Below are 17,613 nucleotides of genomic sequence, written 5' to 3'. Positions count from 1 at the left end.
AATTTATGGTCTTGGTTGATTGTAAAGCCCCCCTTTTTTCTCTACTCCAAAGTGCACTTTTGGTGGCTCCAAAAACCTTTTTGTTTTCTCGAAAATATGCTTCTCGCTGCTCCAGAAACTCTTTTTATAACTCCAGGAAGTGCTTTTCGCTTCTTCGAAAACCTGCTTAAAAATGGCTTTAGCCAATTACATCACTGTTATATATATATATATATATATATATATATATACAGAAACACAAGACAGAAAACTAATTCAGAAAAAGACTTTCTGTTGCGCAGTATCGAACGTTCGACCTCTCACTCCTCAGCACATGGCGTTGAGTACTGAGCGGTGAAGGTGCCTATGCAGCAAGGATCTCACGGCAAGCTATTTATATATGCCACTTATAGCTGGTGGTCCTGATCTCGGGAAAAATAGCGTGTTTTCAGCATTACAAGCAAGATAGAGCAAAGAGCACTCTCAGCGTCCCGCTCGTCGCGACGTGGCAACACACGCTCATATGCACATCTCCCTTGCGTACTTTGCCCTGTGGGAGTGGATGCTTGTGCGTGTGTGTACGTATCTCGTGGTGTGGTAGAATCGTACACTTTGGGCTTTCTCTCAAACCATTGCGTTGTAGTTTCCGGGCGCACAAAGGTCACTTCGCTCGCTGAACAGGCCCTGTTTGCGAAGTAGCAACTGGGACAAATAATAGTTCGCATTAATCTGGAGCTGTGATTACGTTTCGTGCATTGTTTTTGTTTAAACACTGTGCTAAGCATCAAGCTGTAAATGTTGTTAGTTCGCTCTCGTTCTGTGTGTGTTGTTTTCGTGCGTCATTTGTGTGTGAGCAGCGCTCTGCACGTTTCAATCTAGTTGCTGTTCTCGGCGTTACATTTCAAGTTGTTGCTATCGCATTCATCGCTTTGGCCTTGCAGCGAAGCTGTGACTTTTTTTCCCCTCGGTAGCAGCAGCGAGGCTCAGTATGTTCCTCCTTGTTTGTGGCAAAATTGTAACCGCATTGCTGGAAAACAATTCTTGGAGCCACAAACTAGCTGGCACAGCAAACGATCAGCCCTAATTACTTTGAATATTTGCAAGTTTCTTACATCCCACTTTTTGTATGTTTCCTTATTTTGAAAACTCGCCTAATTCAACGATTTTGTACGGTCCCAGTGACTTCGAATCAACGAGGTTTTACAAAAAAATGTTGCCAAAAAAAAAAAAGGTCGCAGAAGATTTTTAAACATACAGTTAAACCTCGTTATAATGAAATTGGAGGGCCGCCACTATTCGCTCGTTATAACCAATATTTCGTTATAGCCGTAGCAGGCATTTACCGCAAATATTATGTACTGTACTTACCCCCAAAAAATAGCGGGCGAAATAGCATCCCGCCGCACGGTGGTATGCAACAAAATAACCGCATTCCCAAATGAAAAGGAAAAAAGTCATGCACCTGTTTTAATGCACTTCAAAACACACAGCTTGCATTTCACGCAGGCCCACTTGGTAGCCTCTGCTTCGTCGACAGATTGCGATTCACCACAGACCGCTCTCCCGACAATGTCGTGGCGTTCCTTGAAGCGTTGGAGCCAACCCGAACTTGCTACGAAGTTGTCATAGCCCATGATGCAGGCGAAGTTCCTCGCTTTTCCTTGCAGCAAGGCGCCGCTTACCGGCAGATTCACGGCCCGCGTGTCCAAGAACCATTTAAAAACGGCCCTTTCGACCGCTTCAAAGGCAGGTGCCCTCATCCTCTTAGCGCTTCCTTTCACGCCACGTGCAACGGCGTCGATGATGGACTCCTGCTTGCTCAAGATGGTTGACAGTGTGCTCGTCGATACGCCAGTCTCTTGCCACGTTGCCTTTCTTGGTCCCCGATTCGACGGCTCTTATCATAGCCGCCTTCTGATCTAGCGTTATGCGCTTTCGCTTCCCGCCTGGCGCATTCATGTTGCTGGAATCGCGAGCGCAGCACGATGAAAGAAAAGGCGGAAGCGGTCGAAAAAGAGAAGAAACACGCGCGCAAAAGCAACGCGGCTCACGTCGGCGAGCGACAACACTTGCAGAGAAAGTGACTGTGAAGAGGAAGGGGCGCTCTTTTGCGCTGGCCTCTAGGAACCGGTTACTCAAGGGGAAGGGGGTATGTAAGATTAGGAAGCACGCCTCAGCGCCATGAGAAAGGGGAGAGGGAGAAGACACAAAAGAAAAGAAAAGGGCGAGAAGTTCGCGGAGCGCTCCGCTGTCGGTGGTAGCCAAGCGGCGTACGTGCAGCGAGCTCTCCTCCGGAAACAGCGCGTGCCGTCTGCTTTGCGCGCGTTGCTGGAGGGCGCGTGGCGGGAGTTTTGAACTGCTAAATACAGTTCTCGCGTTGCGCGCCGTCTCAAATTCGCGTTGTGCACTGTCGTGACATCGGCTCAAAATTTTACTTCCTAACAAAACTTGTTCGTTATATCCCATAACAGGCAAATTTTGCCTCGTTAAAACGAGGTTTTGAATACATTGGTTTGTATGGGGACTTTCAAGGGGAATTAGGATTTGCTCGTTATATTCACTATTTCGTTATAGCCCGTCTCGTTATAACGAGGTTTAACTGTATTTTCATGAGATAGCAACATAAAAGCAAAACCGCTTTTAAAAATGCTTTTAAAAACAGCTAGGCCCCCTGCTCAATGTGATGACGTGGCATTCTTGGGATTGTTGCTGGCATACTTTTGAAAGGTGACTGCTGCTGGTGGGTCCGGAACTGCCGCAAGAAGCTACAGCACCTCCGTAGCTTCACCCGAGTGTCATCAAGGTCAACGGCCTTGCCACGAAGTGCCAATGCCGCGGCCTTTCAAACTGAACGCTCGCTGCTTCCGGTCGACAGAACGTAGATTCTAATGTGGCTTTCTTCTCCTGTAGCCACGCGAACAATGCTAGCTCATCAAACTGCCACCTTCGTTAATGGCTCATGTCATGCGTATCACACCAAGTGCTACTTCATGCACGTGCTCGTGCCTGTGCGGCCCGCTTCTCCTACTTCGTCGTCTTTGTTGTCTATACGCCATCTCTTTACTCATGACAAGTTGTATGGGGGAAAACGCCGCGTAATTCGAACAGGTCGAAATCAATAATGGGTAATTCAAACTGGGAGCGCCCAGTTTCTGCCACTCCTCGCAAAAGTTGGCCTAGGGTGATCACAGTATTGTGCAAAACCAAACCAAACTAAATTTATTAGAGATGCAAAGCAACGAAATAGCACCATTTCTTTGCAGACAAGATTTCGGATGCTGCACTAGAGCTCTTGGGCAACCTATAAACATTGCTCGTGGCATCGCAACGGAACAAATGCAAGGGAATGAAAATTTTGTTGATGTTGTTGACTTCACCTTATTCTGGTCCAGAGAACATATGCAGTGGAGACACCTGCATCACAACAACCATTTTCGGTGCTTTTACGATTAGCCTATGCTACCCATTGAAACTATGTCCACATATAGCGAACATTTTTTAAAGCCTCCTGCTTTTACAATGAAGACTTCTGACACAGTTGGACCACAGAACACCTACCAGTTTAGAGAACAGAAACTGTACTTTTGGGCTGTTGTATCAAAATATCATGCAAATACGTAGCGGCTGCGTACTGAACTGCAATACCGCGAGGCAAGGTGGCACTGGTAGTACTATCATCATCAATAAACAGACGCATTTTTATGCTGAAGGTGGGGGGGAGGGGGGCGCGGCTGGTTTGCACTGTTCGCATCCTCTGGCTTTCTTTCTTTTTTTTCATTGCTAAATCGCGTTTCGCCTCTGTAATTATCGCCAGGTGACCTAGCTGGCCTCGACTGGCAAAAACGTCAATCAAGTAAGGTTTGCATCGTTTATTGCGAGTGTCCAAGCCGGTACAATCAGTGTGTACGGTCGGGTCCCAACAAAACAAGTCACTCATACATATCGAAAGCTTTTAACCCATGCGTAGATACTCTTGAAAGCTAACAAGCATATGCATATAACTGAACATCGAGACCGCTGAATGAACGTCGCTCTCATTGTATTGCAGCGCTCGAGTTTAATAGCGCGGCTTCAGGACAAGGTTTCCCAATCAAATCCAGAAGGGTACCGCAATTGCCTACTTCGACGATATAGACCAAGCCGGGGATTGCTGTGCTTTGCGACCAGATGACGCGACAGTCCCTGCCTCGACAACTTTGTCGGTGGACATCTGCTCCACGCTACCGCCCTCTGATAGAAAGCGTCTGCTTGGGGTTATACACCAATTCGAAGACTGCTTTTCGCGTACGTCAAAAGTCCAGCGGACACCATTGACCAAGCACCGCATCATTACCGAAGACAACACGTGACCGATTCGGCAGAACCCCTACCGTGTGGCTCCGAAAGAACGCGAGGAGATTCAGAAGCAAGTACAGAAGATGCTCGTGGATGACGTTATACAACCTTCGAAAAGTCCTTGGGTGTCCCCCGTAGTTTTGGTCAAGAAAAAAGACGGCAGCTTGCGTTTCTGTATTGATTATCGCAAGTTGAACCAAGTCACGAAGAAAGACGACTATCCACTGCCTCGCATAGACGATTCACTCGATCGGCTGCGTCATGCGTGCTATTTCTCTTCAATGGACCTCCGAAGCGGCTACTGGCAGATAGAAGTCGACGAGAGATATCGTGAAAAAACGGCCTTTGTGACGCCTGATGGCCTTTACGAATTTAAGGTGCTTCCTTTTGGGTTGTGCTCGGCGCCAGCCACTTTTCTGCGTCTCATGGACACCGTACTATCGGGCCTGAAGTGGCAAACATGCTTGGTCTATCTGGACGATGTTGTTGTATTCTCAGCATCATTCGAGGAACATCTCAGTTGTCTATCCACCGTACTCCAAGCCATACGCTTCGCCGGCCTGACTTTAAAACCAGAAAAATGTCATTTTGGTTTTAACGAACCCAGCTTCCTAGGCCACATCGTCAGTCACGAGGGTGTTCGACCTGACCCGTCCAAAATAGACGCCGTAGCGCAATTTCCTGCACCCCGTGACAAAAAGGCTGTGAGACGCTTCTTAGGGTTGTGCGCCTATTACTGGCGATTTATCGAGGACTTTTCGTCTATTGCGGCACTATTGACACGACTCACACGTGAGGACGTCCCCTTCTTTTGGGGTGAACAGGAGCAAATGGCATTCAATAAACTGCGACAACACTTGCAAACACCTCCAGTCCTTGCGCACTTCGACCAGGACGCCCCTACAGTACTTCACACTGACGCCAGCAATGTAGGTCTAGGTGCCGTTCTGGTGCAGTGGCAAGACTGCTGTGAAAGAGTAATAGCCTACGCCAGCAGAACTCTCTCTCGCACGGAGGAGAACTACTCGACCACCGAGAAGGAGTGTGTCGCCGTGGTGTGGGCAGTCATCAAATTTCTTCCGTATTCGTACGGCCGCTCCTTCAAAGTTGTTAGCGACCATCACTCTTTGTGCTGGCTCACCAACCTTAAAGATCCATCTGGTCGTTTGGCGCGCTGGAGCCTAAGACTTCAAGAGTTTGACATGACCATCGTCTACAAATCTGGGAAGAGGCACACCGACGCCGACTGTATCTCACGGTCGCCAGTGGAAACTGTCGCTCCTGATGAGGAAAACATTCTTGGGAGTTGTCAACACGGCCACTATTGCACGAGAGCAGCGCAGTGACCCTGAGCTGTTACCACTCATTGAATATTTAGAAGGACAACGTAAAGACGTCCCACGGTTATTTGCTAGAGGACTGCCATCTTTTTGCTTGCGAAACGATGTTCTCTATAAAAAAAACTTCTCATCAACCGGTAACCCGCACTTGCTCGTGGTGCCTGCCTCTCTTCGAAAAGAAATTATGGAAGCGTGCCATGATGAAGCAACTTCTGGTCATCTAGGCTACACCCGAACATTGTGCCGACTACGATGCAAGTACTACTGGCCAAAGTTACCTGCTGCTGTTAACCATCACGTGCGAACGTGCACCGACTGCCAAAGACGCAAAGCGCCTCCCAGCAAGCCAGCCGGTCTTTTACATCCAGTCGAAGCACCAGAAAAGCCGTTCACCCAGATCGGAATGGATTTCTTGGGTCCCTTTTCAACTTCCACAACAGGGAACAGATGAATTATTGTGGTCACTGATTACCTGTCCCGTTATGCGGAGACTAAAGCTATGCAGTGTGGCACAGCAGCAGAAGCCGCTCAGTTTTTCATCGAAACATCGTCCTTCGGCATGGCGCTCCGACAACAGTGATCACAGACAGAGGACCTGCCTTCACCGCAGAGCTTTTGGAGTCGGTTCTCAGACTCAGTGGTACAGCTCACCGGAGAACAACTGCATACCATCCGCAGACAAATGGACTGACGGAGCGCCTCAATAGGACCCTCACAGACATGATCAGTATGTACGTTGACACGGAACATAAAAACTGGGATCAGATATTGCCGTACGTGACCTTTGCTTATAACACCGCTCGACAAGAAACCACTGGAATGACACCGTTCAGTCTGATCTATGGTCGCGAAGTCACGACAACATTGGACGCCATGTTGCCGCATGAGTGTGACGACATTCATGTAGACGCCGAAGAATTCACTCAGCGTGCCGAAGAAGCCAGACAGCTCGCGCGCGTGCGCATCTGTCATCAGCAGCATCAAGATGCACAACGCTACGACACCCGACACAAGTTTGTTAGCTACTCACCAGGCGACGAAGTGTGGGTCTGGATTCCGATACGTCGACGTGGACTGTCTGAGAAACTGCTAAGACGGTACTTTGGTCCATACAGCGTCACGCGACGCTTGAACGACGTGAACTACGAAGTAGTTCCCGACACTAATTGTAGTTCTAAGCGCCAAAAGCGTTCGCCCGAAGTCGTGCACGTCGTGCGTATGAAACCGTATTTATCGAGTTAATTAGCTCCCGGTTACCGTTTTCGTACGACCACTTCATACGCCTGGTAGAGCACCTAAGTTGTGCATCGGGACGATGCTTCTTTCGGAGGGAGGCAAATGTCACGTGCTTGCCCAAGAAAGATGATGACAGTTGTGCATGTGCCACGAAGGACTACGAAATGGACGAAGAAGAACTCGCTTGCGCGTTCTAATTAAAAAGATCGACCTGCTTCTGGTGTCTCAGTCTCTACGGCAAGACCTCTGTTTTGACGTCGTGACAATATTATTTCAGTCTTGCTACATTTATTGTTAGAGTTAAGTTACACAATTACTACTACTAGAATTTCTCGTCGCAGGTAATGACCGGTCTGCTGAGTATACAGCGAACATGTATGCTAAAGAAACAGTTACGAGGTGTGTGTGCTTACAGATCAAAAAGGCCCAATTCTAAGAAAATAAGCTTTAAGCGTGCATTGTCCAATTTTATTGTTTGTACATTTTTTTTATGCTCTTACAGTACACTATCTGCGTCCTGCTGCTACTCGCAAGTTTGCCGTCGTGGCATCATGCGCTTGCGAATCGCTTGCAAAATGCATGTCTTTGTCGTGCTGAACATGCTACTTGCTTCACCTGAGCACGATCCGGAGTGAAGCATTCATGAAGAATGCACAACCGCATGCATACATTAAACTGAAAAGTGCAATCACTTTTTTTCATAGACACATTGATAGAACTTGAGCACTCTCTTGCAAGCAAGCACTCCTGAAATCAATTGGTAGTACATAATGTGAATCTGTCTGAATACTGGATCAATAAAGGTCACATTTATTATAGACTTGTTGTTGTGTTTACTTTTTAGTATACTTGAGCTTGAAAGCTGAAGTTGTTTTCTCCCAGCTACTTCTAGAGGTTAGGACTTGAAATACGTACTATCTTGCAGTGTGGCTGTGGATAAGACAAGATCATGTATGTTTCAACTACTTGTGCGATTTCCTAGATTTTTTTTATGACCGTAGTGCACAGAAGTTCACTTTGTAGTGGTAGACACTATAGTTATGACAGCTTCATTTAAACAGAAGCAGATGTGCTCAAAAAAATCTGGGACGTTTCTCTCACATGCAATGAACACAGTCTTGCTCCTCACGACGGCATTCACGTCTTTGAGGAAGCTGTGCTGCAAAGGCTCATCCCTTTATAATTTATTATTTTAGGACCCCATTGAACATATGTGCAAAGCTAAAGCAATTGAGTGCAGCCTTATAAGCTTTGGCACATGTTTTTGTAAACTTGTATGAGCTAAACAGAGTTAATTAAGACAAAGCAGTTCTAGGTGTTGTTTGTTAACTGTCACAAGGCACAACTACATGTTGGAAAGCCTGTGAATGCTCTCACGGGGGGTGTTCATTTTGCAATTACTAATAATTTCTGACGATTCACATACCTACTATGAAGTGATCGTGAGTCGTACAGTAGTGGGCAAATTTAGATTGATTCTGGCTTCCATGTGTTCAAACAAATGCTATTGTAGCCTCACAGGAGACAAGACTGCTTGTTGAAACATTTACTCTGACACCTTATGTTAACAGATTTTTCATATTTTCAAGCTTCCATCTTTTAAGAATTAGTTTAGTTCACCTGCACAATTGGAACTAGTTCACAGCTGTGCACGAGAAGTTCAGAACTTGTGCAGCATGAGTTCAGCAGTGCGGCATCACAAGTGAATGACAAGGTGGAATCCTTATTTTTGTTTGTTTAGTTTAATGAGGTGCAAACATTTTGGCAAAACACGCCGCATTTGTAGAGGTGGGTACAGTACCTACGTCTAATGCTATGTTGTTTGTTAAGCTGTGTGTGTGGCTGCACCAAACCAGCGCCGTCAGAGAAGAAGGTGCAGGAAAGTCATGAACTAGTTCTGGTGCTGTAGCTCTCCTGCACTTTTTGAAATGAATGGCACGATTTAGAAGATGCTATTGCTGCACCACTGAAATGAATGGCGAGGTGTAGCACTTTGTAAAATGGATCATGTGGTGCAGGCTAATTGAACGAACCCTTAAGCACACAAGTGTCTTAGTGTTTCACCCCCATCGAAATATGGCCACTGTGGCTGGGATCAAACAGTGTGTTGTTGAGCTCAGTAGTTCCGCACAATCTAACTAATAGTGTTACAGTTTGAACATTATTGAAGTGTACATTCCATGCCACGGTAGACAGCCAATGCTTGTGGCCAATCTAAAGCACCCCTTCATGATATGCACGGTAAAACATTCACAAATACAGCATTACATGTGTGAGGTTCAAGATGACCTGTTGTAGTGTTCATTCACATGTTTCAACGTGCTTGTAGAGTGGACATTCGGGGGTAGTCATCCTGTCGTTGCATGGCAGTGTGGCAAAACAAGTAATATCACCAGATAGCAATGCATAATCAATGCACGAAATTTTCCAAAGTAAACTAATAAACTCAGTTAACTAGTAAAGAGCAGTATTTTATACATATATGCAATATACTCGTAAATGTATATAATATACTCATATATATGTGTGTGTGTGTGTGTGTGTATCACTTGGAGCTGCTTCTTCACAAGGCATGTCTTCTAGCAGGTTCCTTGCCTATTGTACACAGCTGCTTCCATGTCAGGTGGGCCAGGAGGCTGTGGCAGAAAAAGAAGTGTTTCTCATTTATGTGACACTTTCTTTGTCAGACTAAGCAAAACCAGACCCATAATTATGTTATGTTTCTCAAAGGCGACTGCGGTAAACTATTCACTAGTAGGTAGTTTTTTTTTTTTTTTTTTTTTTCACTAATATATGGGCTAGCTACGAAAACACATGCGAGGCAACAGTGATTTATTTGCCTTCTTTCTTCGCAGTGGCCTGGTTGGTGTTACCTGGTGATAGAATTTCAGAATTAACTATTGAGTCAGCGACTCGTTCCCACGCGAAGCCACGCCGCAAGTAACGCACGTTTTTCGGGTTACAGATTGAGACGTTAAACAATTTCAAAATTTAATATTGCAGTGCGCAGCCACCGTTGACGCCTACGTGGTCATTGGCAAAAAAAACTACTACATATGTTGAAATGAACCAACTAGCTCAGCAAGCAACCGTCCTTGAAAAACTGAAGTGATTTCTACTCAGCGGTCACTTCGTTCCTCGGAAGTCACTTGAATTCCCTTCGCGAAAGCATTTTAACAAGTCAAAATAAACAGAACGAGAAAAAGTGTGTCGGTCGGCAGAGGCTCGAAATATTTACAGCGAAACGAAACAGCCCGAGACACATCCGAACGTACCGTGAGCCGTTACCTGCCATCGCAACCGTTGGCCGCCGCAAACTTTGAAATCAGGATAATGATGTCAATAGGTTGCTGCTGACCTCGAGTCAGGTGGAGCAAAAACTATTACAAAAAAATGATGATGCAGCACATGTTTAAGAAAACTACTTTCTGGAAGAACAAGTTGTTTTTTATGTGTAGTGGTACGCGAAGACGTAGTATTTGATCATTTTAAAATAGAACTTGGCCCCGACGAGGGCGCCCCTACAAGAAAGTGCAACAGCGCGCGTGGTGAGAGAGGTTAGTAGATCCACTCTGGGTGTTTAAAGCAGAAACGCGCCGCGGTTGATTTTTCCGCCCTCTACAGGTGATCACTTGAACTTGAGAGTTTCCGGGGCCTGGTTGCGCTAGAAATATGGCACATACAAAGCGAAATAGAAGTTGGAAGAGGCATTCTAAAGCATGTGAGAGGCACGTGCTTCACTGCAGTTTATGTGCTACACAGATCTTGTAGATTTTCGCGCTAACTGCTAGCATACTTTGGACGCTGTGAGTGGGAATACTCACTTTGCAGGAGTTTCTTCGGTGGCAGAATGGCGGTGAGAAAAAGAAAAAATATAGGCAGCATGAAGACTTGCAGTCAGCTTTCGCTTGGAAAGCTTTTCTGGCACCATTTTCTGTATTTACGGCCGTCGACGATGAACCAAGCAAGGTTTGAAACAAAAGAAGCCATAATTGCAAGAAGTGATAACTTTTTATCACAAAAAACTCTCTGCAATGTTGACGCCACACTGCCGCAAAAGCTCTTCAAGCCTTTTGTTTAAGGCAGAGACAGGTTGATGAGTAATAATGACATCCAATTAGTTGTGGCGATGCCTTTACAGATAAGCTTCAGCAAAAAGCGAAGGCGAGGTGGCTGGTGTATGGTGAGAAAATTTGCCATTTTGACTCATCTCCGAAGACCTTATCACAGTCATCTGCCAATGCCTGTTTGGATGTGCATGCTTTAATTAACCGCGTGAAGTGATGCAAGTACAAGTGCGTCCTGCTGCTGCTTGCAAGTTTGCCGTCGCGGCATCATGCGCTTGCAAATCACTTGCAAAATGCATGTCTTTGCTGTGCTGAACCAGCTACTTGCTTCACCTGAGCACAATCTGGAGTGAAGCATTCATGAAGAATGCACAACCGCATGCATACATTAAACTGCAAACGACCTGGCATTCAACGGCGAGGGCAGAGTAGGCGACGTGTTTTATGCAACTATCCAGGTTTGATTCGTTCGACATGCCAATTCCATGCTCCACTGAAACGGCACGACCTCATTGCAAACGTAGTTTAATTCAGTCATGCATAAGCAGCCGTCACTTAACACTTGAAATGCCTACCTTCACTGGAGTGGTTGTTAGCACTTTTTAAAAAGTATACATAAAAGGAAAGAGTGGTTTCGTTGCTCAGTACATGTTTTTAAGGCAAGTCTATATACAACGAACTACTGATATTATGATACTTATCGTGGCACTTTCAAATTTGTTATAAACGAATTCAACTTTTTATTTCGATTGTATAACTACCATGTAAGTGAAAATGTTTTGCAGCATGAGTAGTATCACATATTTCGACTTTAGGGCTCACTGCTCACACGAATGCGTGCCGGTGCTTGTTTCAGGCGTATCATTGACTGATAAATTAATTCTGTTGGTAAAAGCTCGGTGAACTTAATCAACAAACTCACCTGTCACAAACGTGTAGTAGCGTCTAGTTCGCGATAACGAGTTCAGAGACGGCTTCTTTGGATTCTGCCCTGCAGTGTGGTGCAATGTTCATACGTTTTAGTGCTGCTCCATTAATTCAAACAATTTTACTTCCCCTCGAGTATGAATTAAGTAGCTTTTACTGTGTTCCTCAAATTTTATGGGTCACAAGTGTACACGTATTGCAAGAAATGCTGCCACCATGTTTGTGGTATTTTCATGAATATTAAAGGTTAGAATGCAGGTATCACTTCCTTACTTCTAATCCTAAAACTTTGTGTCTCACTAGTGAGTGCATGCACGATTTCTGATTCTTATGTGCAGGATCCTGTGCTGACCCTTCTAACTGGACCCAACATGGGTGGTAAATCCACTCTCATGCGCCAAGCTGGTCTGCTTGTAATTATTGCCCACATGGTGAGTCACTCCTTCCTTACTGCAGCTTTGTACTTAGCAGCCACGAAAAAAATAGGATTCCCATTGCACCTCGGAATTCATAACCTTTGCAGAGCGAAACAAACGTTTCTTTTTATTGGACAGTCTTTTCAAATACTTATTAAACCAAGGTGATTCCCTCTCACACCTCAAAGATTTGAGGGGCACAAAGGCGTCAATAAGATGCTCAACAATGCCCTTAAACGTTTAATTTTCAATTAGTGTCCACAGAGCGCAGTGAAAACTCCTGCAAGTAATCATCGAGAAAAAGAGCTAGCTCACGATTCATCGTGTTGTAGTCAGCACGTTTATAGTCTCTAATATATTTTTTCTGATTGATGTGTTTACAGACAGGAGTTTCAAGATCAAAATGGAGTAACGAATGATCACTGAGACCAGGTAGATACACGAGTGAAGAGATAAGGTGCGGTACGTTAGTTAGAACGAGATCTAAAATGCTGGATGTGGCTGAGGTAGTTCGAGTAAGTTCAGAGACAAGTTGTGACAGGTTGAATTCCCGACAAGTCATCAAAAACTTGTTACACTCAGTCGAGAAAGGGCTAGGATAAGGCGATGCATTATTCCACACAATTTAGGGGTAGTTGAAATCCCCAGCCAAGAGGATAGAAGTGTTGGGAAAATGTATAGTGATCATGCTAAGTGCGTCATGCCATTCATCAACGAAAGTGGGACACGAAGATGGGGGACGGTAACATATGCCCAAGATCAACTCCTTAAAACGTACGCTAAGCTCAACCCAGACTAGTTCCAGGTTACTTGGGGAATTAATGGGCAACGCAACAAAATTATCTGCAACAGCTATCAAAACACCACCGCTACACCTTTGGCCTCTGTCGAAGCGGAATACGTTGAACTTCTTTTTGCAATCAAACAATTCCATACTCGTTACCTTAGAAGTAAGCCATGTTTCAGTCAACAAAACATCAGCATCACAGGAATCGATTATAGAGTCAAGTTTATCGCCCTTTGGTAATAAACTTCTAATATTTGTAAAAAGAAAAGAGACAGAATTTGCGGTAGTAGGCACTGAACCACTGCCCCTCGCGCAAACCTATAGTGCAGGGTGCGGTAGAACAGTGACATCACGGGTTAACTGCTGACTCTGGACCAGCGGACGAGCAGAGCGATCAGTATGCTCAGTACGTGACAAGTCACAGATACTAGAATTGTCGATATCGTGACGCGATGTCTGTGCCCGAAAATTATTTTTCATAAAAACATGATCACGAGCTGCGCTGTAGCTATAGCACTGACCGTTAATGTACAGTTTGTTGTACCTCAGTTTGTGATATGACCTCCGATTCTTTGCAATTTGAAGCAGCTTTTTCCTAGCTTGGCGCGTTTCTAAAGAAAAATCTTCTGTTACACTGATGCCTTTATCCCCGAGTTTCACTGACTGGTATAGAATCAGCTGCTTCGTTTTAAAGGAACGAAATTTCACGATTACCGGACGGCATTTTCCCTCCAAGAATGCACCAATTCTATGAGCACATTCTAGTGCGTCCTTTGTAAGCCCAGGAGTAAAGCAGCTAGAAATCATGTTTAACAGCTTTTCTTCTGTGGCCTCCCATGTTTCCGATAAACTGTCTTGTACACCGAAGAACAATAAATTGTCTCTTCGTTGCCTGTCCTCCAGCTGTGATTGACCAAGTCGCGATTTGTCATTTTCACGAGCTAGGTTATCCGCGAGTTCTCATAAGGCCAGCAGGTCTTGTTGAGCGGTGTTAGTGGTAGGCGTCCTAGTTTCAACCAACGTTACTAGATTACCTCAGTTTGCAAACTCCGCCGGGATGCGGCGGCGAAACGCGACCCCCTTCGTTTCCCGCTCTCTAGGTGGCGCTTCCGACGCCATTTGACCGGTCGCCGCATCGTAATGGAGCCTTCGCGCAATGTTAAACGGAATTTACGCGGTTAATTTTGTGTAATGGGAGTTATTTCCCGAGAGGGTGAGCGAAGGTTATTACGAGTGTGCAAGTAAATCACCAGTTGAGCCGCTAAGGCGATGCCACACGGCAGAGACGTGAGCGCGATGCCCGAATTTTGCGGGACTTCTGTTCATACAGCTCTTTTGCGTTCCTGTTCTTTAAAATTCGATTGCCTATGTAAAAAAAAACCATTGACAGTGGGCCACAGCATTAAGTCTAAATGCTAGAGGGCTATGCACTTTGATTCAGGTGCACGTTAGAGAAACCCCAGGTGGTTAAAATTTCCAAAGCCCTTCACTACGACGTGCCTCATAATCATATCGTGGTTTTGGCCCGTAGAACCTTCGATATTATTGTACGATGAGCCACGCACTACAGCCATCTAATGATGCCGGATATGTTAAAGTGTAAAGCCCAGAACGACTTGTTCGTTCCAGATAACTGAATCGTATGATTCGCATTATTTTAGAAGAAAGATACCGAACTACTTCAATAAAAATTTGGCCTTTTTAAGGCTATAAAATGCGCGAGATGACAAGAACACAAAGTCAAATTAAACACAATTTATTGAACACTGAACAAAGTCAAATTAAACACAATTTACTGAACACTGAAACAAACAAACTGAAAGCCACTTTTCTTCAAAGGCAAGAGCCAGAGTTACAGGAGACGTGCTTTTTTGTTTGCTACAGCCACCTTTTCCTTGCTTTCTAATTTATGGTTGAAATCTCTGGAAAAGAAATGCATTCTTGTCACAATGACAAAGTTCAATATTTGGCAAGTGAATGCTGATTCATGGTCTGAACAGCCCAAGCGAGCAATTCTGCACTTTTCAAGCTCTTCTAGCACCTTCCAGAAAATATTTTCGCAAGCACCAGCCTCATCCAATGTTGCAGAAACTACATCATTAACAACTCTCATCACACGCAACATTTTAGCTGTTGGATGCTTCATGCAGCCTTCCTTGAAACTTCTATAGGTTGTCAGATAGGCATCAGAGCCAACGACGGGCGCTGCACTGCTTATATCTTCTAAGCATAGAAGACATGCTGTGTGCTTTTCAAACTTGTACACTACATATCCACTAATGTAGTACACAATGGCGTCGTCCACTTCTCCTTTGAAGTAAGAGTGGTCGTCATCCTGCTCTTCAGGTTTTCTGGCCGTTTCACAAGTAATCTTTAGCAGCTTTTCCTCTATGAATTTTCAGCGGGAGGCTTGAAAAAAATGTCTCTTTTCGGCCGCGTACTTCGTCGAATCGTACCCACTTCGGCAACCAGTCACAAAGCAGCGAGGCATGTTTTCTCACATTCAAGAACCGTCACATGACACATGTGAGCTGTGTAGCTCACAGGGAAAGCGATGACTGAGTTGAAGACATTAAAAAACACCCGGCACCATGCAGATCACGCCAACGCTGACAGCGTCGGTGCCACGCCGGGCACCACGTTGATCGCTACCGTAGTAAGTTGCAGCCAGAGCACACACTACGCGAGTTACGTCGAAATAAATCTTGCTGGGACTCGGTGACAGCGATGACTACGAAGCACACTTGAAAGCAACAAAGCAGCACCCGGCATAAGAACACAACTGCAGTAACTCTGCCGTTGTCAGACGGCACCGCCGAGAGGGGGCGCGCTTGCGGCTTTTTGACCGGTACAGGGAAGGGTGACACTCGCGGCGCCGCAGTTTGCAAACTGAAAAAAGTATCTAGTAACGTTGGTTTCAACAGCGGACAGCCTTATATCAATATTGGCTATGTTGTTTTTCATAGTTTCCTGAGCTTCTTTTAACTCTGCAATAGACATAATTAAACGTGACTGTTCCGTTTCCATCCTAGCTGTGCGGGAATTGACGCTCTGTAGTAGGGTTAACACATCATTCAGTTTTTTCTGTATTGCCTCCTCGCTAGCATTGTCTTTAGACCGCGTAACAACGCCAGAAGCACCAGTAGAAGGGCCAGGGTTTAACACTACGTTTCCTGACTGCAAAAGCAGCTGACCACAAACATCAAATGATTGCACAAATAAAACAATTAGCACTCGTGGGCGTGGGAACAGCAAAAGGCAGGCATTGCTAGATTTCTTAGCAAATAACGAAGAGTTATTACTGACCTGCATGCACAAACGCATGTTGTAAAGCAACCGTCCAACGATGCTGTTCGCATGCCCACAGGAAGGCGCGGGCCGTTGGCGTCCGTTTATATCCAGAGGAAATGGTGATGTTGTAGGCGATGAGCTGAACTTGTGCAATGGAGCCATGGTCCAGTAGGGTTGTCAAAGCAAGTCATGTCCAGCGGAGTCTTCATGGCGGTGGCCGCAATCAGTAGGTGCGCACGAAGCGATAACAGCTGGAGAGTTCGATGCCGCGCAAACTTAAAGGCATCCCGCTATCTGCACGAACAAACGCATGTTGTAAAGCAACCGTACAACGATGCTGTTCGCACGCCCACTGGAAAGCGCGGGCCTTTGGCGTCCGTTTATATCTAGAGGAAATGGTGATGTCGTAGGTGATGAGCTGAACTTGTGCAATGGAGCCATGGTCCAGTAGGGTTGTCAAAGCAAGTCATGTCCAGCGTAGTCTTCATGGCGGTGGCCGCAATCAGTAGGTGCGCACGAAGCGATAACAGCTGGAGAGTTCGATGCCGCGCAAACTTGAAGACATCCCGCTATCTGCATGGACAAACGCATGTTGTAAAGCAACCGTCCAATGATGCTGTTCGCACGTCCACTCAAGTGTGTTTGAGCCGTTGTGCGCATATCAAGTGTGTGTGTTTCGTGTATCAAGTATCAAGTGTGTTGCGCGTATCAAGTGTGTTTGAGCCGTTGTGCATGTAACATGCTCGCTGGTGTTCTTGATTGCTCACTAGCACTCCAGTGGTCACGGTGCTTGCGACTGACCCGGGACACGCGGGTCAGTCGCATAAAATAATACATGTGCAGGATCAGTATACATATTAACAGGCGTAACACATTGCCAAAAAAAAAGAAGACAAAGTGAGAACCCGTGGCACAAAAAGAAACAATGTAATGTATTCAAATTGAAAAGAAACGAGTGACATTTTGTGTAAATGTTAAGTGGCACATTATGGTGGCGAGATCAGTGGAAAGGCTATTCCAGTTGGAAGCTGCACGAAAAAAGAAGGAGGCGGAAAATGTCGTGGCACGGGCGCATGGCCGGCCTACATGAAAAGAATGAGTGGTGCGGTGAGATGTGCGGGCAGGAGGCAAGATATGGGGCGGGTGGCCGAGTTGACTGTGATAGAGCTTGTGGAACAAAATGAGGCTGGAAACTCGGCGACGTATGTTAAGGTTTAAAAGATTGGATTCTTGTT

The 17,613-nt window shown here is 45.6% G+C and overlaps 1 protein-coding gene across 2 annotated transcripts in view; it reads left to right on the top strand.

Moving 5' to 3' along the window:
* Nucleotides 1–17,613, top strand: part of LOC119160937 (DNA mismatch repair protein Msh6) — a 619,403-nt gene that overhangs the window by 472,096 nt on the left and 129,694 nt on the right. For both annotated transcript variants that reach the window (XM_075880344.1, XM_037413220.2), the window contains one exon: nucleotides 12,223–12,315. In XM_075880344.1, coding sequence (XP_075736459.1) covers nucleotides 12,223–12,315 — 93 coding nt within the window. The remainder of the gene's footprint in view (nucleotides 1–12,222; nucleotides 12,316–17,613) is intronic.

Source organism: Rhipicephalus microplus, chromosome X (genome assembly GCF_043290135.1).
Source record: "Rhipicephalus microplus isolate Deutch F79 chromosome X, USDA_Rmic, whole genome shotgun sequence".
Lineage (NCBI taxonomy): Eukaryota > Metazoa > Arthropoda > Arachnida > Ixodida > Ixodidae > Rhipicephalus > Rhipicephalus microplus.
Note: the sequence above shows the minus strand (reverse complement) of the source record. Positions and strands in the feature narration are given on the sequence as shown.